The sequence below is a fragment of the Melozone crissalis genome, unplaced genomic scaffold (genome assembly GCF_028551555.1).
Source record: "Melozone crissalis strain CALT ecotype California unplaced genomic scaffold, PUWL_Pcris_2 ptg000027l_1, whole genome shotgun sequence".
In the NCBI taxonomy this organism is placed as follows: Eukaryota; Metazoa; Chordata; class Aves; order Passeriformes; family Passerellidae; genus Melozone; species Melozone crissalis.
In genome coordinates this window covers 42,434,611-42,461,545 of record NW_026535805.1, presented here as the reverse complement: position 1 = coordinate 42,461,545, position 26,935 = coordinate 42,434,611, and the positions used below count along the sequence as shown (strand labels likewise).

At 41.5% G+C, this 26,935-nt stretch overlaps 1 protein-coding gene across 2 annotated transcripts in view; it reads right to left on the bottom strand.

Moving 5' to 3' along the window:
* ARHGAP18 (Rho GTPase activating protein 18) overlaps positions 1 to 26,935 on the bottom strand; it is a 94,911-nt gene that overhangs the window by 46,295 nt on the left and 21,681 nt on the right. Inside the window, exon 1 of one of the 2 annotated variants that reach the window (XM_054279537.1) lies at positions 21,831 to 21,949. The exons of the other annotated variant lie outside the window; for it this stretch is intronic. Within the exon in view, the coding sequence (XP_054135512.1) occupies positions 21,831 to 21,910 (80 nt within the window). The 5' untranslated portion in view covers positions 21,911 to 21,949. Of the gene's footprint in view, positions 1 to 21,830; positions 21,950 to 26,935 lie in introns of those variants that run through there. 2 annotated transcript variants of the gene reach the window in all.

Here is a 26,935-nt window from a genome sequence, read left to right as displayed (position 1 = left end):
TCCTGCAATTCATTCTTTTCAAGAGAATCATACAGAGCATGGAAAAATAACAGTAAGGAAGCAACATAATTTAACAGTATTTTTCACAAAGCGATACATAGCATTCCTTCTCTCCCACATTAAATAATTTCATTTTGGCTACTCTGTAACCTTATGGAACATTTTGAATGTCAAATGCAATCAAACTTCCCCAAAACCCCCCTTAAGCTCCAAAGAGAAGACAGAGAAGTAGGAACTGAGGCAAAGCTCTGTTTTTCCAAAGAGTACAAAGTGATTGCAGAAAAGGTATAAAACAGCACTCAGTTTCTAAATTAACATAAAAAAAGGCTGAGCAAAGAGAATCAGGTCTCTCAGGATTTTTTGTAATACCATCAGCTGCTGTTAATACCTGCTCAAAACTGCTCTGGAGATTAGCAACAACAACAACAACAACAAAAAATCCAACAAAGAAAACCCAAACCAAACAAAACCAAAAATCCAGAAAACCCCACCAACTGGCATTTTAAACCTCTCCATGAATAATAAATACAAAACAGGCCAAAGTTAGGGTTGCCAGACGCTAAGTTTAAATATATATATATATACACCATATTGCTTCCAGCCACATCCTCATTACTATTTATATAAGATTTTTTTACCTTCATGCACATAACCTTACTACTTTCCCAACCCCACCCACTTGCTGAAGAAAATAGGAAAGAAACTGTGGCAATGGCACAGGCTATTACACTTAACATTCTAATCCACTGCACCAGAAATGGCAGATTCCAGGTACAATGCCAAAACTTAATCTGCCTGAACTATATGCAGCACTTCTAAGAAGATTAAAATATTTCATGACATTTCCTTTGACAGGACCTCATGTTCCTACATTGGGACTCTGTTTTCCACTTCTGATGACATAAATTATAATTATGGTAAGCTAATAAATTTACATACTCTATCTAAAATGAATAATAAACTCACCTTGAATATTGTGTGCAGTTTTAGTCACAATCAGAATATATTCACAGTCAGAATATAAGGATGATATTAAATTATAAGAGAGCATCCAAAGGAGGGCAACAAAGATGGTGAGGGGGCTTGAGGGGAAGCTGCATGAGGAGCAGCTGAGGTCACTTGGTCTGTTCATCCTCGAGGAGACTGAGGGGAGACCTCATAGCAGTTACAACTTCCTTGTGGGGGGAATAACAAGAGCAGACACTGATCTCTTTTTTGGGGTGACCAGTGACAGGACCTGAGAAAATGGCCTGAAGTTTTGACGGAGGGGATTTAGGTTGCATATCAGGAAAAGGTTTTTCACCCAGGGCGGAGAGGGTGGTTGGGCAGTGGAACAGGCTCCCCAGGGAAGTGATCACAGCACCAGCCTGACAGAGTTCAAGAAGCATTTGGGCAATGCTCTCAGGCCCGTGGTGTGACTCTTGGGGATGTTCTGTGCAGGGCCAGGAGTTGGACTCAATGATCCTTGTGGGACCCTTCCAGCTCAGCACATCCTGTGATTCTGTGGTTCTGTTACAGATCACAGGCACCCCGTGTATGATGTGAATGAAAAGAGGTGCTAGAACGATAACAGCCACACATCTGGACAGTTGCCAAAGGAGTTATTTGCTAAGCCATCTCAGGCTGTTTCAGGGAAAACATGACCTTGTTCCACTCTACACAAAGCGAGAAAGAATTCAGGACAGACAAGTACAGCCATAAAGCCTCTCCCCACAAAATGACTGCATCCGCTGTGTTTCTGTGGTTTTGGGGGTACTGTTGCATTCCAGAATCCAAGCTGTTCAACTCAATGCATGCTTTTATCTTTATTCTACAACCATAATATGCAGAAGTCTGCCTGTTTCTTTTAGAAAAAGGTGATTCTCAAGAACTCAGATTTGCAGATTATTTAAAACCCCAAAACATTACGACATAATGTACTATCAGACCTACAATGAAATTATCACAATCTAGCTAAACTGAGAAGTATGAGGAGAAATTGGTTTTGGTTTTACTTCTGTACAAAATGAAGTCAACTGAATTGTCTCAGGTCCTGACATTCTGACCCTCTTAATTCTCATTTGAATGAAAACTCTTAGAGGCTTAGGATTCACATTCTTATTTTTTGCACATACTTATCCATTTCTGCTCCAAATCATGTATTTCAGAAAATCAGCTATTCCCAGAGAGCAAAATCCAGAAGGGAAAACAAGGGGACAATGGAATGTGGGTAACCTGTTTAGGTAAAATCACAAAAGTGGCACCACAATAGGATCTGGTTTTCAAGTCACACACACCTTTGGAAAAGCTGGGACAGCTCACCCTGTCCCAAGTCCCACTGAATGAAAACAGAAGTCAATTTCCAAACTCAACAAACACTCATTATATTTCCCTTATAGTCAACCCTTATTGTGTTTAAACCTATAGTTTAAATAAATGAAAAACTGCCTACAGCTAGGAAAATAAGAACAAGAAGGGCCTCATATGAATCTCCTTTGTCACATTTTTGGCTCTGTCCCATAGTCAACTGACCTACCTTTCTCATTCCTTCCAAATGCCTTCTATACCACCTGGCTTCATATGGGCACAGCTGTTTTCATTTGTAATTTTGATTCTTTTAATTCTCTACAATCCATATCAATGACAAAAATATGGGCAAAATATGTTCCCTGTAACCACCCTCATGCTGCTTATTGGGAAAATACTCAAGCATATAATATACATTTTAAAACTACACTTTTTTCTGTAATCTTCCAAGAAAACCACTGGAACTAATCTTACCCCAAGGAAGAGAATAAAGCCTGTGTGAGACCACTTCAGGCTCCACCAATATCAAAGAGAATAAACTAGGAAGTGAAACAGATACAGTATTTGTAATTCCATTATTGAGAGGCAGAGAGGAAAGATTTAAATAATTTATTTTTCTTTTCACGCTGGAAAAAATAAGCATGGCAACAAAGCCCAATTTAAGATATCCTCGCAAATACAAAGACCATTTAGTAAAGTACCATTATAACCATGAAATTATACTGGAGTTACTTTTGTGCCCTTAAAAGCAATTAGTTCTCTAAAATCATTAGCTCTTACCATTTTAAAGGACCTCTTAGTTAGGCCTATAACCCTGTTACTTGCCAATATAAGGCTTACAGCACCACTCAGTAATTTTGTTTATGCTTGAAGGAAATTGGCACGCATTCACAGGCAATTTATTACAATATAATCCTTACATTCAGAATAAATTGTAGATGAATTTTTATGAGCAATCCCAAAGAAGGAAATTCATGCAGGAATCTAAAGAGGTTTTGTAAGGAAACCTCTTTCATTGTCCAAACAAACCACCAAAGACCCAGTAAGACAAAGCAGATAAAACTGGTCTCAGAGAAGCTGGACAAGGGAGGGAGAGGAGGATGCAGGAAGGGCTGAGGAGAGCAGGATGAGCAAGGTGGGCCAGCACTCAAGGATTCTGAGGGATACAGGTCTGTTCAGACGCAAAAAATAAGAGAGATGCTTAACAGCAAGGGGATAGGAGAGAGGGAGGCCTCAAGGATGCTGCAAGCAATGGACCGTCTGGGTTTAGTTCAGGCTTAGCGTATGGAAAGTGGCATTTGCAAACAGCTTCAAAAGTGGTGGCTGGGATTTCACCTACTGCCAGAGGAGCTAACACACAATGCTGCACACACCTCTGCACATGAGGCAAACCTCTCTGAGAAATTCCTTTAATAGCAGGCAGGCAGGGCGTGCCACAGCAGGAGCAAAGGGCAATGCAGATGTGCCCTGATCCAGCTGTTTCCTCCACACCCCTCCCCACAGACCCACTGCACAAAGAGGGCAGTGGAGAAGCCCATTCCCACCTCAGCAAAAGAAAAGAGGCTGAAAAGTGCACCCAGCGGCAATTTTGACTTTTTATCTTTCAGGGCAACGGCTAAAGCTGTGAGTCTCTGCAATGTCTCCTTCCCTATCAAATTCCTTCTTCTAAGCAAATATTCCTGGGAAATACCTGTTCCAGAGTTGCAACAGCTGAACTGCCTGCAGAAGAGTTGGCAGACCCATGCCAACCTGTGCTCTGTTACCAGTGCTAATGAGCACTTCTAAAGGCTTCTCATCCTATGAACAAGCAAGGAACTCATTAAACAAACCAAAATTACATTATTATACTCCTTTCCTCCTAATTTTTCTTGGATAGTTCTTAAATGGCAGTAGGTAGCCAAGCAAGCAGGAAGCAGCTTGGGATCGCAGATTTTCTTTCTCTCTGTCACCCTCTGTTGCTACATCTGTTTTCTGAACATCAGCAGAAAGACATAAAAATGTGTATTTTTTCTCAACCAAGGCCCCTGCAAAGCTTTGCTGGTACTGGTATGTATAGGTATGTTCCTTCACCTACAAATTACAAATACAGATGTAGAGTTACGAGTCTGGATATACAGATGTGTTTGTGTGCAAATGTGGAAGGCAGACTACCACAGGGCTCACTGCTGTGACACCTGTCCACAAGCTATGAGCTCCAGGGCTTGAATACAAAACCAAAACTTCAACGAAAAGGATCTGAAAGAGGTTTTGTTCCAGGAGAGGGGCAGGGGGGGAAAGAGAACATAATAGAAACCAAATAACAGAGGGAAAACAGACATGAAACAAACATTGGAAATTAAGAGAAAAATAAACAAAACATCCAAATTAAATATTGATCATTTAACAGAAACAACCATTCAAAATGAAAAAACAAACCCTAAAAAATCCATCTCGTGTATTTTATTATTATTTGATCACAGTTTCACACATGTAGTCCTTGTTTTTCATTTCCACTAAAAGCATTCCATTTTTTTACTCTTTACTCTTAAATGTGATTTTTTTTTTTTAGTGTAGGCAGTCTCCATTCCAGGTGGGTACCTAGGTAGAGAGTGCATGAAAACTTACACAGTTAGGGAAGACTGCTGTCATATTTTAAGGCAGCAAGAGGGACTGTACAAGTCTGGTCAGAAAGAGATATGACAGTCACTACTTGCTCTGCAGCTGAAAAGAAAAAGTGCTGCTAGTAAAATGAAAAAAAAGGAAAAAAAAACCAACCCAAAAGAGCTTTTACCAACTTTACTTTAAATTACACCCATCAAAGAGGATGCAGATGGAATCTGCAAGAATTCTGGTATTCCTATATTAAACACAGGTAGTAAAAGAAAAAGAAAAAGAAAGTCTGTGTTTAGATTTGCAAATTATCTAGTTGATGTCTCTTAAAACAAATTATTTAGGAAAACTCTTTGTTTTTGTCCCTAACCAACATCCCTTTATTTACCAGCATCTTAAAAACATGAAGATATTGGTTTCTAAGTTAACATGCAGTGCCCTACGTAGTTTTTCAGCTGATAACATTTTCCATGATGACTGTTCTAAAAAGATATCAGTCTATTTTGAAAGAAATTGATCCATTGTGTGAGACACCATGAATCTGGCTTTTCAACATCATTGCATCATTAATATTAGCCATAACTCTTACTATGCATTCCCAAAAAAAAAACTTCAGTGGAGGGCTAACTGCCAGAAAAAAATGCAAGTAAAAATTACACTCCCCATTAATCTAGAGGCTCTATCCCCACCTTTAACTTCAGACATATTCCTTTGCATAAAGAGGGCAAAAATAGCACCTATTTGTAATACTAAGTAGCTACAATTACAGATCCCAGTAATAATCAAGGAAAATGAAATACAATACTTCACATCTAGCACATTAAACCTGAAGTAAGGCACAAGTCATATGCAGATGCTTCTATAAATACGAATTCATATTTTCTTTTGCCACTGTGTACAGAAAAACAAGGGCAATGTTAAAGTACTCATGAGTATTGCTATCTGTGATTTTTAGTTACAGAACCAAGCTCCTCATGCTAGACAGCTGCACTTCCCATTATGAGACACATCTACAAATGAATCCCATATGTTCTTATATGATACAATACATACACAGGGAAATAAAAACACATTTGCTGCCTGCAATATTAAGTCATATATGAAAACTCCATTTCAATTAAACTGAAAATAGTGTATTATGACAGTGACCTAAGCCTGCAATCTGGGGAAAGGGCAGGGAGTGGGTAGGTGGAGGAAGGGAAGGCAGCCTGGATGGGCCTGACCCTGGTGCACAGAGCAGAGACATTTCCAGGCAGCAAAGGGAACCAGGTGTGGGGCCAACCAGAGCAGGAGCTGCAGGGTGGCCCTGAGTCCTTCACTCCCTGCTTCCCAGCTGCACTGCCTCACCACTCTGTCCTGTCCTCAGCCCTGGGCAGCACCCTGCTGGCTTTCCAGCACTGAAGTGAGCACCCATACACCCTAAAATTAGGGAATCAGTCCACAGCAACAGCGAAGGGAGGTGATGAGGGGACTGAACATCTCTGGGCAGCTCAGGGACAAATACATTCTCTGAGCTCAGACAGGGTGACACAGATGAGTCCCTTCCTACCAGAGGTATTAAAGTAAACTCCTTTTTAATACTGCCTGCACTGAAAATGCACACTTGCAGCCTTAAAATTTTATGTGGATACAAGAAATATTTGATCATATAAGAAGCCAATTCTATCTTGGAGGATAAAGAATAATTCCTTTGCCAAAATAAAGCACCTGGACAAAGTCATTTGTAAAGGACTACAGAAGTGCTGACAGACTGACACAGAAATGCAATCACACACTTGTCATCATGAAAGTAGTTTAAAACATACAATGAAAGTCAACAGAGCAATAGCAATCAGTGTAGACATTCTGTAACAGGAAATTTACAACACATTTTAACATAAAGATGAAAAGGAGACTTTCAAAGAAGGACAAATGCCCATATACCTAAATTATACTATTTTCTCAATTCTCAGTTCCCTAAATGCAAAACTTGTGTGTGTACTGTACAGCTTCTGCCACCCTTGATGAGTGCTTGCACCAGACATGCTCTAATCTTCTCCATCTTTGAAGGTCAGGAAGGTCCAGTGAAGAACTTTGGGATATTTTCATTGACTGTGCCCTCTAGGCAACTGACTAAATTTTCCCTTTTTTGTTGTCTCATGGCACCTCACTGGGAAGTAAATCAGAATTATTTGTACAATGCCCTCTCAGAATAAATATGACCTTTACTACCAGTACGTACCCTACTGTTTTAAACAATGATGTAATGAAGTAATGAAGCTGCCTCTTCATCAAGAGTGCCAAAGCAGTGCTTTAGTTCCAGCTCCTCCTTTGTCACACAAGCTTCACTCCTGTGCAACCTCAGAGTGCCCCAGGGGTGCCCCCAAGCACGACACCTGCAGGCCATGTCACCTCACATAAGGCCGACACTTCTCTGAGCAGCCTAAATCCACACCCCAACCAACCACACTCCAGACCCTGGGATCTCCCCATCCTTACCGGCAGGCTCCTCCAAGTCAGCACAAGCAGTAAGGCAGCCAGCCTGCTGCACATCCACTCCAATCCCGGGGAAGGGCAAAGGTGTCTCTCTACTAGGAGATTAAATGGGAAATTGCTACCAGGACTCGCAGAGGATCACGTGGTAACACTGAGCAGAGCCAACTAGACGCACAACTGAATCATGCCACCAGCCCAGCACAAAAGTTAACTCTGTGAGGCCACAGCAGCGAACAATTCAGAGATAGTGATGGTCTACGTCCATGGAAACAGCATCAGCATCACCTCAGCACTGTGTCTCCAGCCAATGGCTAGGTTTTCTTCCCCCAGTAGACATGCAAAGTAACACAGTCATCTTTCGAGTAGTTAAGCTACTTCCCAAAAAACATTGCTCAATAATCATGACATAGTAGAAGACTTGAGTTCCCAGAACTGTTCAAAGGTCTTGGGATGGACCTTGTAATTGGTTTTTCCTTAATCCCATTTAATCCCAGAGGTAATTAGTATCCTAATGCATCCTATTGCAAGGCATCCTTTAAGGGAACCACAGCATTTGGGGTCACATCTGTCCACTAGCCTGCCATAACTGGATATGCCAGGCACCTTGCCCTTCTTCCAAACCATCAAGCCAGAAAATCAGAGGCCAGCAGACCCTGGTGTACCTGGCTGAAGGAACATGCAAGACATGGTCCTCATATCTCCTTAACTTTAACAATGTTCCTCATATCTCCTTAACTTTAGCAAATTCCTCAGTGTTACGAAGATCTCACTTGGGCAGATAAGCAGGCAAACTCCCACCTGCACAGCAGCAGCAGGTTGGTGACAAACATGCAAAGCAGATGCTCTGAGAAAGCAAAACCTGTGGCATGAGGCATCCTCCGTAATGGAAAAACACAAAGCAATATCCTCCTCTGCTCTTAGGGTCACAAGCTTCCTCCCTAAGAAACTAAATAGATATGAATCTCCTGTTAGCAGCCTGGAACAGCTGAACATCCCATGACAACTCACTGTAGTCCCACTCTCACAGTCTTCTCTGATGGCAGCCAGCTAGAAGTCAACGGGATGACACATGGACTCACAAAGCTAGAAAAGCTTTTGGTGATGGTGGACTTCCTGAGGTGAAACTGCCAAGCTATTGTTTGACCCAGGCAGACTGCTATCAGTGATGGATACATCATACCAAGGGATCAGGAAAAAGACCTGGGAAACTCATGCTCTACACCTCCAGAGCTAGTGAGGTCAGCCACAGGGCAGCTCACATATCACTAAATTAAAATCTTTTTCTTGAAGATGACAAGGCAGGTTGGGACTTATTTTAAGTCATTTCCTTGTTTAAAGTACTAGCAATGGTTTCTTGTGAGAGCAGCAGCTTGAAATGGGACATAGGTTCATCTCTGGCTAGCTAACAACAAGGCACACAACCACAGTAATAGTTAACAATAAAAATCAAAGCTTTAAAATACTACAATTCCCTTACTAGTTACTGGGCGAAGTATTCATTCTACTTGCAGAAGTATCTTATGCTTTTGGGATATGTTTACCCAAAAAGTTTCAATTTTCCACCTTAAGTAAAAAAATCTAACTTCATACTAATATTTTGACTCAGATCAATTTCATAAGTCCTCAGAGGAATCTTGCTATAATTTAAATCACAAGCAAGTGACTAAAAGTTCTTAACACCAGACAGAAAATCATTCCATAAGGATGCAAAGACTATACTGGCATAAATGCATCTTTCAATTAAAAAATAAGTAATGCACAAAAAAAAAAAAAAAAAAGAAGGATAAGTATAAAACATGTTTAGCAATTCCAGAGTCCTTCAAAAGTAATGTAATGTCAACTGAAATAGAAACAGAGAATACTTTCTCATGTCAACAGTGGTGTAATGGAGTAAAAACACAATGGAAAACACAAGTGCTGCACAATGCAGCTGATCACCCCCCACTGACCAACTCCCAGCCCACGCCTGAGCAGTGATCAGCCCCTCCTGGCCAACTTCTCCCAGTTTATATACTGAACATGACACTCTGTGCTGTGGAATATCCCTTTGTCCAGCTCAGGTCAGCTGTCCTGGCCTTGCCCTCTCCCAGCTTCTTACTCACCTGCTCGCTGGCAGAGCACAGGAAACTGAAAAGCCCTTGACTTACAGTAAGCACTACTGAGCAGCAACTGAAATATCAGTGTGTTATTGACATTATTCTTGTACTGATTCTAAACACAGCACAGTGCCAGCCACTAAAAGGAAAATTAACTCTCTCCCTGCTGAAACCAGGACAGCAGATGTAACCTTGATTCTTCTATTTAATAAGAACAGTATCTCTTCCTAGTGATTCATGCAAGATAATCTACCTGAAGAAATACTTCTTAAATATTGAAGCTCCTCTGGATCAGAACTGAATTACATTTTTATGCTTTTTATATTTTTTTATACTTTATACATTTTTATATTTATGTGACAACTTGGAGGGTGAGAAAGAAATAGGGGTTCAAAAAACCTCAGGAGACTAACACAACAGAGCACAATACAAAAGGCACCAACCTTGTCCAGAATCAGAGGTTGTGCACCTGTGTCCACACCCTCCCACCCACAGGGGGAAAAAATGAAATCAGAAGGCTGAACACCAAGGCAGGATCAAGGAAAGGTTTCTCAGCCTAGGCTCAAATTCATATGAGTACAGCTACACAGCTGTCTGATGGGGTGATGCTGGTGCTGGGCTACAGTCTGAGCACAGCGCAGGGGAGATGTGCCACCACTCAGCACAGCCCAGTAACCTGTCTCCCAGGAGGAAACCCAGCACTCATAAGCAAGGAGCACTGCTGTGGCTAAAAGATAGCCAAGAACCTGGTTCCAGGCTCCTACAAACTTTTACACACAAGCTGAGACTACAGTACTCAGTTTGAAAGGTTTGAAAAAACTGTCATTTAAGGTTGCTTGTGTTGAGTGCTTTGTCACCCCACTTCATCTTGTTCCATCCTGCCCCATGCCCCACTTCTCCCTGGCACAGCCCTGTGCTGACCAACAGTCTGGCTCCAGATGCATTTTTTCACCCTAGCTAACTCTCACCTGCTAACTAACTTGATTTCAGTTAGCAAGTTCTGCAAAATCATACAACCAAAACTCAATTTATGCCTGATCTGAATGCCAGAGATTAAGTTGACACATATATTTGAAATAAAAAGAATTTGTAACAAGCATATTGAGGTCTGTGTTTACTGAGATCCATATCAAATAGTTCTGCAAACAGACATGAGCAAAAATACGTACGTTAATGTTTTCCCTAATAGAGGATGACAAACCTTTCTGAAATGATCTCTTCAAAAACTCAAGCAAGACCAAAAAAACCTAAACACTGTGACAAATCACATTAATTTTAATACCATACATCTTCATAAGCTGTTTTCTAACTTCAAGTCCAAAGTGCCAAATACCAGCTTTCACAGCATGAAGCTCATCGTTCCCCATAAATTTTCACAAGTAGCTCCTACTTACTAGGAGAAAAAAAAGACTCTGTGTTAGTTTGTTCTTATAAGGAAGACGTAAATCCATCCACAGTAAGGATTTCAAACAAATACAGTCCCTTTCTTAGCTTTCACCTCAAAGGAGAACAATCACCGTGTAAATACCCTTTTCAGAAAAGGGAAGGCAGGCACTGGACAGAAGCCTGGATATTTTCATTAGTACATAGTATTATCAGTTATTTGTATTTGTAAAATGTCCTGGATATTTAATATCTTAAGTCATTTTTACTCTTAAACCAGAAAATATTACTGAAGTTGAAAGTTAGGTTGTGTTTCCTATAGATAATCATGCAAGCTATTCTGATTATCCTGGGAATGAGACATTCCCAATACAGTTTTCATGCACTACCCTGGGTACTAAGAAACCAAAGCAATCTCTCTAGTGCAAAGTTCAGAGCAAAGAAAGGTGTGTTTAAACAAAGCACAGATCAGCAAGCTTTTAAGAGCTTATCAGGGGATGACCAACCCTAATTTAGAATCTGCATTTTTATTTACCTCATTAGAGTCTGTGCGAATCCAGGCTGGGCTTTTGTTTTTTTTTTTTCTGGGGAGGCAGGCTGCGCGTGACACGTGCAGGCAGCGAGGGAAAGGCAGGTTATCAGCAGCTCTGCAGGAGGAGGGCAGGTGCTCCCTCCAGTGCAATGCACCTGGACTCCAAGGATTTGTTCTCACATCACAGCCTGCCTTTTGCAGGCAAAGGCTGTGCACATGACTGAACACTGAACAGCATGAGCCAGAACTAAATGAGCTGGAGATGAAGCTGGCACCAGCTTTAGAGTGGTTGTTTAAGGACAAGTTGTACCTGAACTGACTAAAAACCTGCCAGTACAAAGTTAAGACATCAAGTATCTTCTCAATAAAACTGAACCAATGGAGCTAAATTATTTCAGACAAGCATCTCACAGGATGTGGCCATAGCCACTACCAGGACTCACAAAAATGAGTTAACTTATCAAATCACAGCCTCGCAGAGAGCACATGAAGCTGGCACAGATGTAGGCTACTGCCAGAGAATTCTGGCAAACCCTCCTTTCCTGGGAATTTCCTTCACTCCCCTTGTGTCAACACCATCACTGATGAAGTAACTTGCTGAGTTAGATTTGGACTAAACTGTCCAAAAACAACTTGCAAAAATTACTGCTTTTGGTTTACCTTTTTGTTAATCCAGCTCAACCTACTTCAGCCAACTCAGAAATGCCAGTCAGGGTAATAAAAATATTAGGAAGGTGTAAGTGAGAGACGAAAAGAAACTCTACTTCCAGGGGCATTCTCCAATCTTTTCTGTAGGGGTGATACAGTATGGGTAAATGAAGATGTTATAGAATGTAATCTTACCCCTAAAGAGTTGCAGCGGAGCCAATTATTAAGGCTTGGGAGCAGGCCTGACTTTAACAGGCCGCAGCTGTAGCCAATCAGCAGAGTGTTATAAAAGAGTGGATTGGTGGGAACTGGAGTCAGTTGGCTGCTGTGAGGACAAGGAATGCTCAGTGCCTAGAGGAGCTGCCTACAAGAAACATCAAGGAAGTATGAAACTCTAGCAGTATAGAACCCTTGCAATGTAATGACACTAGAACTCTTGGCATATAATGACCATGCTTTTCAGCACCCATTTATCTCAACCTACAATGATCATGACTTGCACCCACCATCACTGCACATCAAAGCTTCTGCTGGTTCAGAACAAACCCTAGAAAACACTTTGAGAGGAAAACAAAAGTTTCATCACATAGTATCTCTTTTCAACAGAACATGAAGACCTTCCTCAAGTCTACCTGAAATGCAGGCTTCTCAGGAGAAGATAACTCAGGCAAGCCACCCAAATGAGTTTAGCAGGACATTAAAACCCACCCTCGGGATGGAGTTACAATGATGCTGGTGACCACTCCCACAATGATAACACCATTATCAGCATTTCCTTATCTGGCTGTGGCAAGGACAAGCAGGCTGAGAGGCTTCAGAAGCTACACTACAGATCTGTAGGACCTCTCACCCTCTTAGCAACTGCAGAGACAGAAAGCATCTTCCACTGGCCAGTGGTAACCATAGCTCTGGTGTCCTGCTGTGACTGGCCACTGAGACACAGCTGTGTGTGTGACAGCAGTGGCAGAGCTTCCTCTCTGTTCAGTAGCCAAAGCTTCTTGTTCCAAGCCTCTTGCTTTGTACTTGGAATCACAGACTCTCTACTACAGCTATAACCACAATTACTACACGAATTCTTGGGCTACCTCAAGCCTACAAGAACTTTTTGCTTTATTTGTGCAGCTAAAAATTTGACCTTGCATTTTCTTAATCTAGAGCAAAGCTCCCTGTTACCTCTAGATACAGTATACTCCTGCACCTTGCTGTTGTACTATATTAAAGGCAAAGAATTTCTGACAGAGATGATACTTCATCAGTACCCTTGAGTCCCAACATTATGTAGTTCTAACAACTACATAAAAATCTGCTAAAAACCATCAACTGAGTAAAAACACTAAAAACTGGGCAATGTACCTTACTAAACACATACTGCTGAACATTGACCAAGCAATCCTCACACTTCATCCTAATTATTTTCCTTTTTTGCAATTAGGGATATGAATTCAAAATATCTGACTTCCCAAAGCCAGAGTAAAACCTGTCAGGGTGGTTTAGGGACTGCTGGACTGGAAGAAAAAGGAGTTGGAGGAGTGATAAATGGAAATTCTTATTGGTGCTAAATCAAGCAAAAGTGCGAACTGTTCTGCTGCAGTTGGGCAGTGAGTGTGCATGACAAGGTCTTTATTTATTTATTTATTTGTTGAAGACAATGCTATTCTTACTTTGTTGCTTTCTCAAGTATGCTGTACCTTCAACCACTATTCTAAGTATGCTAAAAACATCCAGATTTGCTCCTACTCAAATACTTCATTGCAAATACTTCACTCCAAATGGTTTTAAGTTTCCCAAGCATACTGGGGGCCCTATAGAGGAAACATTTTTAACATATTTTTATTGTCATCCTTTGGCCTAAGAAGCCTCCCTAGGAAGGAAGTCTGTTGAAGAAAGATGACAGCTAAAATATCTGAAATTATCAAAAAACCATTTCTAGTCTAACAGGACTGGGACACTGTATCAGGGAAGGCAGGGAACAGTCACAGAACAAGAGAGAATAATGAGCAGCCTACCCTCATGTGAAAATGCAGGTACATACTCTATCTGTGCATGCTTTTATTCTGCTGTAATACAAGACAGCTAGCCCAAAACAATAACCAAGGAATAAGTTCATAGCTTCAACTTTTTTGGGAGTGCAAAGGTGCCCATCCCATAAGCTGCTCATGAAAAATGATGGCTAAAATTTTACTTAAGGAATTAATCAAAGCTGTCTATTTTTTACACATCCAAATACTAAAAAACAACACCCCCTCCCTTTTTTTTGTTTTTTTTGGCCTATTTATTTGGCTCTAAGTATTTAAATTTTCTGCCTGAATATCATTATTTTGAAACCACGACTCTAAGGCAGAGGCAGGTTCACTGCAAAACCAGCAGCCCTCACAAAATAGCCTGCTGGCACACTGCAAGTACTCAAAGCTTATGAGCAGGGTATTTTTCTTCCCCTGGCAAAGCAGATTTACTGAGGAGTCTGGAATGACAGTCAGTGAGTCATGCACAGCCAAATCTGCAACACCACTCACAGCGGGGACCTCGCTGTATCACTCACTTACTGTAATTGCACCCTCCCTTCAGCTGGAGCCTTTCAGAGACCAAAAAAAACCTAAGGTGCACTTTTAGTAATTCCAATGAAAAAAGCACCCACAATAGAGATGGGTACTGGCACTACAAATGTTACCCAAACATGTAGGAGTAACCTTTTAAAGCCTTACAGCTTTCAGCTCCTGCTTCACTAGTGCCAGTTACAAAACAAGAGTAAAATATTGGCAATAATAATAGCTTATAACATTGTTTATCTAGTGCCAATATCAGCAGACTCAAAATACCATTAATCTTATTCAAAAACAAATTTAACAATTCTGCTCATCAAAGACAAAGAATTTAGAGAACAATTAACTATTCTACTACGTCACTCTTAGAACACTGGAGTTCAGATTTACACAGCTCTTCAGGCACTTTGCTGACCAGTTCCATTCCAGTTTTGCATAAAGTCTGCATGTTTATAACAGCAGATCTAGTACTGTATTGCATTATGCTCAGTATCATCGAGATTTGCACACACTCAAGCAAAAAAAGAGAAAGCACAAAATAAAAATATACAAAAGGCCTTTAAGTTTCCCATTCCTAATAGTTAGAAACCCATGACATCTCATACTCTGTATAAGATAATATAAATAAAAAAGAAAGCCTGTATACAGGCCCTGATTCCCTCTTTTATGGTATGTCGCTCTATTGATTGAGCAGAGTTACTCTGTTTGTATCTATTTAAGGGTCTGTCTAACACAAAACAGAACTCAATAGATTGTTTGCCCTGATAGTGAAGGACATTAAATCAAATCTACACCCACAACATAAAATAATCTAAGTCACCTGCAGAACTGGGCTTGTTGAAATAACGTTTTATCACCCTGACAGCTGCTGAATGGATGTCTCAGGGCAAGAAACAGTGACCATGTCTGCACAATGAGGACTGCACTGAAAGAGCTTCAGCAGATTTAGGGCTCAAAAATGACATGCAAATTTAATTCACCAAGACTCTTAGAAAAACAAGATGACATGACTGCAGTATACACAACTGGCTAAAGTGGTAATCTGCAGCAAAGAAGTGATTTTACTTGTATTGGTGACACTCACAAGACTGACACTGAAGTACTACTGCATGTAATTCCTGCTGGGGGGGGGGGGAAGGACAAGCAAAGTAGGAGGGCAAATGTAAAGATGGGTGCTAAAATGATGAAGAAAAGTGTCACAAAAAAGACCTTCAGTCTGAAGAAACAAAGGCTCAAAGAGAATTGTTTGCTCCACACACCAAGATAAAATTGAGTGGAAAGATGACCATAGGTAACAGGCACTAGGACAGCTTTCTAACGGGTTGGCAAGACATAGCAAGAACCAAAGGTAGGAGCAAGATAAATTCAAAGCAGAAATAAGGAGCAAACTGGAAGATGGAGAACCCCATGAAGCAGGAATCCAGAATCAAGGAAGCAGGAAATGTTGGGATACCACATCTTGTGGTCAGGAAATCCAGTTACTGGGATTAATACATCAGTAACCAAGCAACACATTAAGGGTCTGCCATACAGTCCATCCTTATACATGAAGTGGACTATATGGCAGAATATGCATGAAGTACAAAAGACACAAAAGCAATTCCAAATAAAGTGACTTCGTGCCTTGTTGCCTGTCAGCTCTACCTGAAGATGTCGGTAAGCACTGGACAACGAACTCTGTTCAAATTAGCAGGCAAACCCAAGGCAGGAAAGATTTTTCTAATGCATTCAGATGAAGACTGTGTTCATGTAAAACCTGTAGTAGATAAAATGACTGCAATGGTTTAGTAAAATCAGCTGTAGTTGGATAGATCTTTGCTCGGCAGACAGTTCCTTCTGCTTTTATAGAAGCAAAGCAACACATGTAAGGTACTGTCTGGGCCATCCAGATACTAGCATCACAAAAGGTTACAGGGGTTAGGAACAACAATTACTGTGATGAGAGGGGCAGGGACCTGGAATCCCTTCTGTACAAGCAGATTGCAAATGAAATTGTAAAATGCTCCACCAACTCAAGGCGGTTGTGAGTAATCAGCTTGTGAGTTTGTACACTGAGCTTTATATGTATCCCCCACAGTACTTTACTCCTTTATACTGGATTTCACTGGTTTTTAATTCCAAGAGTGAGTCCCTGGTAGGAAAAGAAGGGGAAAGGAATGAAAACTTTTCTCTGAAATAAAGGAGACAGAAAATGACCTTGGAAAAAAGCATGATTTTGTACTTACTACTAGATTTCTTGTTGGCTTAAGATACCAACTATTAAGACTTCAGATTAAACTGAGCAAACATTTGAACAAAGAATCAGACAGATTATTCCAGTAAGGAAAGAATAAACTCCACTTGCATGGTTGATCTGTCTATTATGGTCAATGTTTGAAAAAGCCTGTCTTGTGGGCAATTCACAACAGAAGTCTGTTATTTCTCCATGCTCAATGGACATCTATAATTTGAGTTTCTTACTAAGAGATCAAACAGCAAGTGAGGTATTTAGACCACAGCTGTGTGTAGAAAACATCAAATATTTTATGTCCCTTGCTCGTCCCCAAAGTTGAGCACATGCTACCACTACTAAGTCTGTAAAGCCCATATTTACAAAGATATATAAAATTAATACTTTTGTTTATGCAGACTGATACAGTAACCCACAAAAAGAGGCACTTCACTACAACAAAACCCAACTGAGCCTGCCTGGTTTCACTGCTATACAGACCCAAGCTTCAGCTGGTGTCTCCCAGAATCAGGTGGCTTCAGAAACAAAAGCAGGAGAGTGAAGCTCAAGGGCTGCAGGCCCTGAATAGCAGGTGCCACTCAAGAGAGGAGACCTGAGGCGGCAGCAATCTCCACTCTTACAACATGCTTTTCCAGAACTGGCCCAGGGTTTAGCTCCATCTCAGGGAAACTCAACTTGTTGTTCTCATTTTGCAAGTGAGCACCAGCAAACCAAAGGCAAGATTTAAAAAAGGCAAAGGGAGAGGGCACAGAACTGCAGAGCATCTGAGGAGGAGCAGCCATGTCCTAGGATCTGTAAAACATTGGACTCTTTCTTAAATTATCAGCAATATGAAGATTTTCAAGCTCTTTGGAAACACAGGAAGTTAAACAGGCACTGGCTTGCAAAGCTTCCAAACTGAAACTGGTCCTCCAGTGAAAGTTAATGCAGTGCACTGAAGCGGCAGCAGAAGGGCTCATGCTGGTGAGCAAGCAGGGTGACTCACTGGAAACAGATCCAGGGAGGCTCTCACATGTCAGGCTGGTGCAGCACAGGAGACAACACGGAACAGCAGCATCCCAAACAGGAGAGAGGCATGGAGAGGAAAGCAATTCTACCTCCAGTGGCCAACACCTTCAGAATCATTTATCTATTACTTGCTTTGCAATTGAGGCTTGGCTCTTGAAAATGCCATGCAGCAGAAGTTTATTTGCCTCATGCACTGGCGTGTTGTTGCAGTTCAGTTACTTCTGCATGCACATTGCAGAAGTAGATTTTATAAATCTACTCCTCATGCACTGAGTACTCCAGGCTTGGTCTCAGCCTTATAATCACATTCAAAAAACATTTCTATATACATATGTTTGCACACACACACACACACACATTCACTCACTCTTCTGGACAGAAGTAGTTCTGTAGAGACTCTGCATGGCATTTGATTCCTGAGGGTAAGCCCGCGCAGCCATATGAAGAGAATGTTATCTAAAACACCTAGATGTGGCTGGCAAATATGACACAGGACCTGTGGTGCCTTCTGCCATAGCAGATGGGGTAAAATGCCAGAGGAACCTAAATGGCACTGCAAACCTATGCTTACAGGTTTGCATGTTTCATGTACAAGGGTGACATGCTTACACTCAGTCACTGAAACAGTTTTGGACTGAAACCTGTCTGATTCACTCTTGGTCTCCCCAGCCCATGTAATAGAAACCCATAGAAAGACAGAAATTATTTAAAACTTTGTGCATGGATACCATGAAGAAAAGGAGATGACACCAAAATGCAAGTAGCATGACAGCCAATAGGGCATTACTGAATCTAACAGGTTAAAACTTGAAAGTAAGTGAATTAAGGAAATATGGAAAAGAGAGCTGTTATTAAATTTGAATTTGATACTGTATCCTGCTTTTTGATTTCTCCAAGAAATTTTTTAAACTTAATAAATATTAATAAATATTTAGGTAGACCACAGAAATCACACACAACCAATATCTACACCATATAAAGATAATCCTTTAACTGCTATGTTACAGCAAAATAAACTTCTCTATGGCAAAGACAGCACTTCTGATCCTATTTCATGCATCATTACTGTTAAGACAATATTCCTAAACTGACAAACTTGGAAGTAATCACACTGAGGCTGTTGTAGATTTAGCCTACTGAACCAATGGTAAGGTAAGCCTTTACAAAAAAGTATTTCATAGACTTATTGTGCCTTTAAAGGGCCAAAAAACGCCAGAATAGACAAGTAGCTCAACAATCTATTAAATCAGTAAAATTTTAAGTCTTATGAAGCAAGAGTTCTCATATGCCGAAAGGAAAAAAAAACGGGTAGGAAGAAAAGCTCTTTCTTTCCTACAATGTGACTTTGTCTGGAGCACGGCCAACATACTGCTTTTTCCAGGAGGAACCAGTGTCATGCTTCCCTACAAAGATAAAGCAATTTCTAACACACACTGTCTTAAATGCCTATGAAAAAAATAATTCAGCATAGTTTCTCTATTATTCTTTCCAAAAGGGCTGCTTCATTTCAGCTGGTACCGTATTACATTGGCTTCCTAATATTCTGTTCCCTGGTAAAATTTACAGAATTTTCAAATTAGTAGCGAGATGCTAACCTAGATATTGAAAGTTGTTCTAATTTTGTTATTTTTTTAAAAGGCAAAATAAGCTAAATTTCACATCAACAGCAAAATACAAAATCCGGACTGCAGAACTGATCCACTTGCACACTATGAAAAGCTTAATTGAAAAACTTATTTCCATTAAATATTTCAGAATTATATGGGTTTGGGCATTATTAGTATCATGCAACTCTGCAAATCTTGGGAATGTTGACAAAGAAGGAATGTAGTTAGACTAACTGGAGGGAGCGGATGGGAGAGAAATCCCACAGAAACCTTACAAGATTTCAGGAAAGTTTTGTTTGTTTGTTTCTAAAAAGACCAAAAGAGAACCAGAAGCAGCCACTCCCCTCCCTCTCTGTTCCCATGAAAATACTCCCAGTCTCCCTCACTTCAGAAGTGGGAAGACACTGGGGATGCACAGCAGGAGGGAGTGGGTCAACCAGGACCAGGGAGTTGAGATCCTGATTAATAAAAACAGGAGAAACAGACCTGAGGTTCAAATTTAGAGTGGCACAGCAGAAAGGCAGCGAGGTATTCCAGAATTTTAGTTTAATGAGCTAAGCGGCAAATCCACATGGGCTGGAAAGCTGTACTACTGCTGTGGTGGAACACAGGCAAAGTAACTGTGGGAATCCTCTGCTCTGCACAGCTGAAACATGCACATTTGTTTGCTATAATTACAGAAATGAGACCACTTTTCCCATTTATTTCCCCTTCTCTTAATCCCAAACCAGAAGAATTTGTGAAGGATTGCTATTACTCTCTTGGCAATGTCCCAGCTTACCCAGGAGGCCGTCAGCAGAAGCAGCTGCAGAGGAGCTGGAATCTCACGAGACTGCTGCTCCTAACGGTGCGGCATTAGCTCAGGAGACAGGTTTCCTAACACACAGAGAGGGACTGTGCTCATGTATCTCAGGCCTCTAGGGACAAGCGTCTGCTGCTTGGAGCCATGTGTTCAGACAGCTACATGTGAAAAAAGGGGAACCAATGCTAACAGATACACAGATCTTTGCTCAGAAGTGATACCAAGGAGCAGGGAAAGCATTTTTTAACTTATCTCTCCACGTCCATGGGGAGTTTGATGGGAGTTATCTGAAGCAAAGAAACACCATAACAGAGAAGTTTTTGGATTCTATGACTTCTTGAAAAAATATTCATTATTTTGTATTCCATTGAAAATGGCCAGGTCTGCAGCGCCCTATAGGTGTAGCTAAGATGACATCAGGACTTCAGGCGAGGCTGATAAATAACGTTAGTCATGGAGAAGGGAAGTACCTCAACCAAAAGAGAACTTTGTGGTTCTAACAATGGGTAGGAGGTATTTTTCAGTTCACTCCTTGCTCCTGTTGTGGACTCTTGGTGTGATAGGTCACAGCGCATTTTATCTTTTCTCCAGGGTGACCCACTGTACTGCCTGCTACCTTCTTTTAATCAGACTATAATCTCTTTGACGACACATGCTCTTCCTATGCACACATGGAAACAGTATGCCAGTTTCAATACCTTCCCAGTTTCAGCTGGCTTCCCAGCATTATTAGAAGTCCCATCTTTATCAATGGGACCTTTGTTGACAATTTCAGCAAGGAAGAGGCAAGACTGAATGGGCCATAAAGACAAAAGTCAGTCCTTTACACAGCAGTCCCTCTGGTCATTGCTATGGAAAAGCCAGCAGTGACTTCTGCCTATATCAAACGTGCTGTGAGTCACCTCCTAGTAGGTCCTCAGCCCTCGTGTATGCGAAACCGGCTTCTTGCCCGTTATCAGTTTCAATGACAAATGCTTTTAAAAGTTTGTCTCATTATTACCTACACCTTCGTCCCGTTTATCACATTAATTTTTTTTTTTAATTAAAAAAAAAAAAAGCAAGTTACAAAGACACAAAGTAGTAAACCACAAGTAGATTATAGGGAAATCTACGCACAGGACGTCCCACGGACACCCAGATCCCAAAACCACTGACGTCCAGCGCGCCGAGGCCACGGGACAGCCCCAAACCCTCCCCGCTCCGAGCCTTAAACCGCTCCGGCCAGAACAGCTCGAGTTTAACACCGACCACGCACCCGGGCGGCCACGGATTTTCTTGGATACAAACGCCTTAACAACAGCCGGCGGCCGCTACTTGCACTCGGCTCTCGGCACAACAGCACAACTCCTGGGGTTTCCTCGACGCGCGGAGCTTATTACAGAAACGGGTGACAAAAAACCCAAACCAACTAACCAACAAAGGAAAAACCCTTTGGGAGCTGCGGGACAGCGCAAAACCGGGCAAACCCTTTATCCCCGGGGCCGGAGAAAACACCTTCTCCCGCGCAACAGGTTCGCGCTGAGCCGGCCGCGCTCCTCCTCCGCGGCGCGGCAGCCGGAGCCGCCCCCGCCGAGCGCACCTGCCGCGGGCAGCGCCCCCCTGCCCTCCCCGCCGCCCGCCCGAGCTCCACTCACCCGCCGGGGGCGTCGCCGGCCCCGCTGCTGGGGTGGTAGGCGGTGAGGACCACGGCGCGGGAGCCGGACCGCCAGCTCATGGCGCTCGCCGCCGCATCCCTTCTGGAGACACCGAGGCGGAGCGGAGCGGGGCGGCCCGGCTGCGGCCCGGCGCGGCCCAGCCTCCAGCCGGCAGCGCAGCGGGGCAGGGCCGGGTGACGGCAGCGCTTCCTGCGGCCCGGCGGGGCCGTGCGCCTCCTCCCGGCCCGGGAACCCCGCGGGAGAGGGCGGCGGGAGCGAGCGGCCGCCGGGGGCCGGGCCCGCCTCACGGCTCTGTGCGCTCCCTCACGCCGCGGGCTGTGGGGAACCAGCGTGCTCCGGGCAGGCTGGGGTTGGTGTGAAGGTGTCGCTCAAACATCCGTCAATTAAAGAAGAGTCGCTGCCCTTTCGGCCCGGGTCAGCTGCCACGGGAGAACTGCCGCGCCCCGAGGCTGCCGTGTGCGGCAATAAGAAAAATAAAAGAATGTGTTCAGCGTTTGCTTTGTGCATGATCTATTTCACTGAATCGCAAGAGTATCTGGTGATTGCTTTAACTTTTCATACACACATAAAAAAAAAGTTTTGTTTTTTTTTAAAATAACAGGCTCTCATAATAAAAATCACAACAAGGGATAATGTCAAGCAAGGACACTGCTGACTGAGTTGCCTCAGACCTTCTGGGCCTTAAATTAGACAACATTAGCTCCACGATTGCATTGAATCGTCCTTTTTGGTGGGCAAATTCTTTTCTGTGCCTCGGCTCAGGCTCTGATGAGATGGGACTCACTGCCTTGGTATTAGTTTTGAATTGGTAGGCAAGACCTCCAACGCAACACCCAAAACCTGTTTGGTTTTTTTCCATGGCAACATGTAAATGCACATACGCTATTTACGTTTGTAATTTGTGCCCTCTTTCACATATACATATGATTTGTCTGAATTATAATCAGTTTGTTCTACAAGTGAATGGGTCAGCTTCACTTGAGATGAGTGTAATTTGCATTGCGTTTACTTTTTTTTCTTTCAAAACAAACAAATCATGCAACTGCTTTGCTTGCAGTTAAAATCTGCAAAGCTTGGTGCTGGGCTCTGTGAGGTATTCTGAAGTGCGTGGATATCGAGTTCTGAACCTTCACTCTTTTAACCTTGTACCTAAATTGGAACGCTGCATGCAAGGTTGTGGATGGACCACGCAGTTTTCTGTGCAGCTGTTCCGCAGTGCAGAGCTGCTATGCAGGAGCAGCACAGAAATCTTGTCCTACGGCCACTGTGAAGTTGGTCCTAGTAGAGAAGCAAACAGTGGTCATGTTTGAGCAAGATCAGTTTGTCCTCTTGAGTCCTTGATATTTACAGCTGGTGACTTTGGAGAGATGATAGTCAGAGAAACAGAATTTTGCCACTGATGATGGACTTCTACAGAGTGCCAAACAGGAAGCCCCGATTCCTTTAAAAAGGGTAAAGTTGCCATTAAATTTTGAGAAGAGTCCCAACATTACAAGCACAGGAAAACTTGGATGTCATAAAATAGGCCAACCATTACAGAGTTCCCTTTTCATTTCTCACACACCTGAGGTCACATGCTGCCTTAGTTTTAAAACCATATGAACTATTGAAAGGGGGGTGAGTTTTGATAAAGCCTGTGTCTTCCGTAGTTTCTTGGATGCTTTATCTGTAGGCAGCTCACCAAAATGTTTTGGTTAAAATATCTTTTGTATTGTTATTTTTTAATCAAAATTTTCACATGCATTCTAAAAAACCCAATTTATTGCAATGACATTAGTACCAATAAATAAACTATGCATATAAATTAGAAAAAGGAATACGTCAATTTTTAAGTATGTGATTCTTTAATTTTTTAATATTTAAAATGCATAGGAAAGAGGCTGCCTCACCTCCACAGATGTTCTCCTTCTGCAAAGGGAATGGGTAAAAGAGAAGGCACAGCTTCAGTACAGCTTCAGCAACAGCTTAGTACCATGGTTACAACAGTTTAACTAGCAGTATGCACCAAAAGCACCGAGACAAATTGTCTGCATGTATCTACACACAAAAACAAGGACATGAAACCACTGCAAAACTTAGGACTGTGAAAAGATTTTGCTGTACTCCCACTGCAAAGGTATTGCACTCTCTCTGCATCTCATGCTGTGTCCCAAAGGCAAAAATTAGCCTAACTTCCCACACAAGCATGCAAACAAGACTTATGTTTTCACAGCTCAAGTTAGAAATACATCAGCATGAGGTGAGAAAACATCCTATTAACGTATGTTAGCACTCCTATCTGCTGGTGCATTTGCTCTTTCTTTAAATGCACATGTGGTCAATTGTTAAACAGCATAGGCAGAATGCAAAATTACTTTCAGAAGGACCCGTTTCTTTTCTTTTAAACTAAACCAGAAAAACCAAACATAAATACCAGGGTCCTTAGGTCCTGGCCTTGTCTAAAGCTTCAGCTAACTGGTTGCATGCCAAACAGTTAGCTATAAAACTTCCTTTAAAATATAACTAAAATAAAATAGAAATAAAAGTAAAAGATTTAGAGAATTCCATGTCTAATGAGTGTTTTCCAAAGCCCTTTGCCCAAACTATATATATCTATTATATATCTATTCTATATATATATCTATTCTATATCTATAAGAACAAAAATGTAAACTGCTTTTTCTTTGATAAGCACCTTAAAACACATCATCATTAAAGCACACCACAACAAAGCTGCAGCCACGATGTGAAAAAGAAGAGTGCAGAAACAAGATGTAGTCAATGTGGTGTCACCAGGGGCTGCTCAAGAGACAACCTTGCTGCAAATGCAGAAGGGGAAGAACCGACCTTGTTTGGGGTGGGGGGCAGTTTAAGAGAGGCAAAACCCAGAATGAGTTTGTACCAGTCAACTGGACAGCAAGAAGTAAGAAAGCTTAAAAAGGCTTTTATAAGCATGTAACAAGGAAAATGAGAAAAGGAGTTAGAAAGAAAAAAAGTCCTATTAAAAAATGAGACTAGGGATTAAATTAGTGATAAAACCACCAAGAGATATTGATTCCCTTCTAACATCTGTCTTTATTATGATGCACTTCAAACATACAAGTGAATTTAGCAGCTAACTCTAGACACATTTTTTTCTCTACTTGATAGGATCAAACCCACCAGCAAGGTTTTCTTTGATTAAATGATTCCTAGGTTACACTAGACACAGACAGATAATTTTGACCTACAGATGTATTATTGCTGTAAATTCACAGAAATATCACTACAGAATATCATTAGATGTTAAGAAGAAAATCATTACTCAGAGAGTGGTGAATAGGTTGCCCAGAGAGTTTGTAGATGCCCCATCTCTGGAAGTGTTCAAGGTCAGATTGGATGGGGCCCTGAGGGACTTGATCTAGTGAGTGGCATCCCTGTTGGTGGTAGGAGGTTTGGAATTACATCATCTTTAAGGTCACTTCCAACTCAAACTGTTCTACAACTCTATAATCAACTAGGTAAGAATGCACCATTTGAGGCTTACAGGTTTATGTGCTAAAAGGAGGATATCATTGAGAAAGGACATTACAAATCAGTCTATCTTGCTACAGAATCCAAGACTATTTGAAGGAGTTTAAATATTTAGATTAAGACGTCATGCACTGCCTTTATACTCAACATACTCACTCACCAAAGCCAAGCAGACCATGCAGGGCTCTCATGCTTAGTGCTCTCTTTACAAAACAACTGCTAAAAAGAGAACTTCTCAGCACTGCCATTCTTCATCACTGCTTTACAGGGTTTGAATAGGCATGTGTTCAACATGTGCTTTTGATGCTTCACTGCAAAGCTATTTATTTTCATTTTTAAAATTTTCCCAAATAAAAAATAAATCACACTGTGTTTCATATTTTGCATAAATATATGATTATTCTTTTTAAAAATGTGCTAAGTGATTTTTCACATTCCGGTTCCTAATGATATGTTAATTATCAGCAGATAAAAATGCAACCCACTGAGAAGAATTGGCTAGAGGAAATAGTAACAGGTCAGCTGACAAATTTAAATTCACAGGCTGACTTGGCAGTAGATGGATTTGTTCCTGCTGAGATCTAGAAATCCCCATGTCCAAGAGCATTTTGACAACTACTGTAGTGCTAAAGTAGAAGTACAACTGGATTTTAAAGCATATTTTTAATGTAGGGGAGTTTCAACCTTTCCCTTCTATTATCTATTCCAGCATTTGCTCAGATGGGTTTTAAACTGAGGAGAAAATGTCTCACCAGCTCACTCACCTAATTCACATTGAAATAAAATGGCAGCACTTCCATTATCCAAATCATATTTCCAGGGTTCCAGCCAGAAGCCAGAAAATGCATTAAATGGAACATTGTTTGTGTACTGTAAGATGCAATCTAACCCTTACTGCGTTTCACATTTCATGTATTGCTGCGCTCCACTACCTGAAGAACAACATGTGTGAAGAGTGTTCTGCAGCTGTTAATAATCAATGCTAGGAATAATACAAAAATGTAGATTACAGGTACTTAACTCTTGATGCCCAGAGCTATATAACTGATTTTACATTCCATTAGAAGTCCGTGAAAGAAATTATCTTTTAGAGAGTAAAATTCTCTGTCCTATGTTAGACCTCCACCTTAGCACATAAAGACAAATCCTGAGCCAGAACTGTCCATTTATTTCCACTGACTAGAAAGGCTGACTACATGAGTAGGTCACATGCAGATGTGCACATCTGTCTGGTAAACTTCACCTTTAATGCTTTTATGTTGCCCTTCAAAATATGGAAGAAGCAATGTTCAGTTACAACGTGCACCATATGGCATACACAGCGTGGAGTAGTCAGTAGTTCAAAATGTACAGTACTGATATGTAGGAGGTGTTTCAGATCATCTTACACATCCCCAAATGGCAAAGGTGGGGATGAAGTCACACGTGTACTCAGAAAGCAGTGATGCTTTCCTGGCTTTCTGAGTCTTCACCTTCTTCCTCACTGCCCTCTGCATGCATATTTAAAGAGCTGATGATTCGTTTCACATAACAACAAAAAAAAAAGAAGACTGCAAGAAAAGGGAGTAACAGTTCTTAGGTTGTTCACTTTT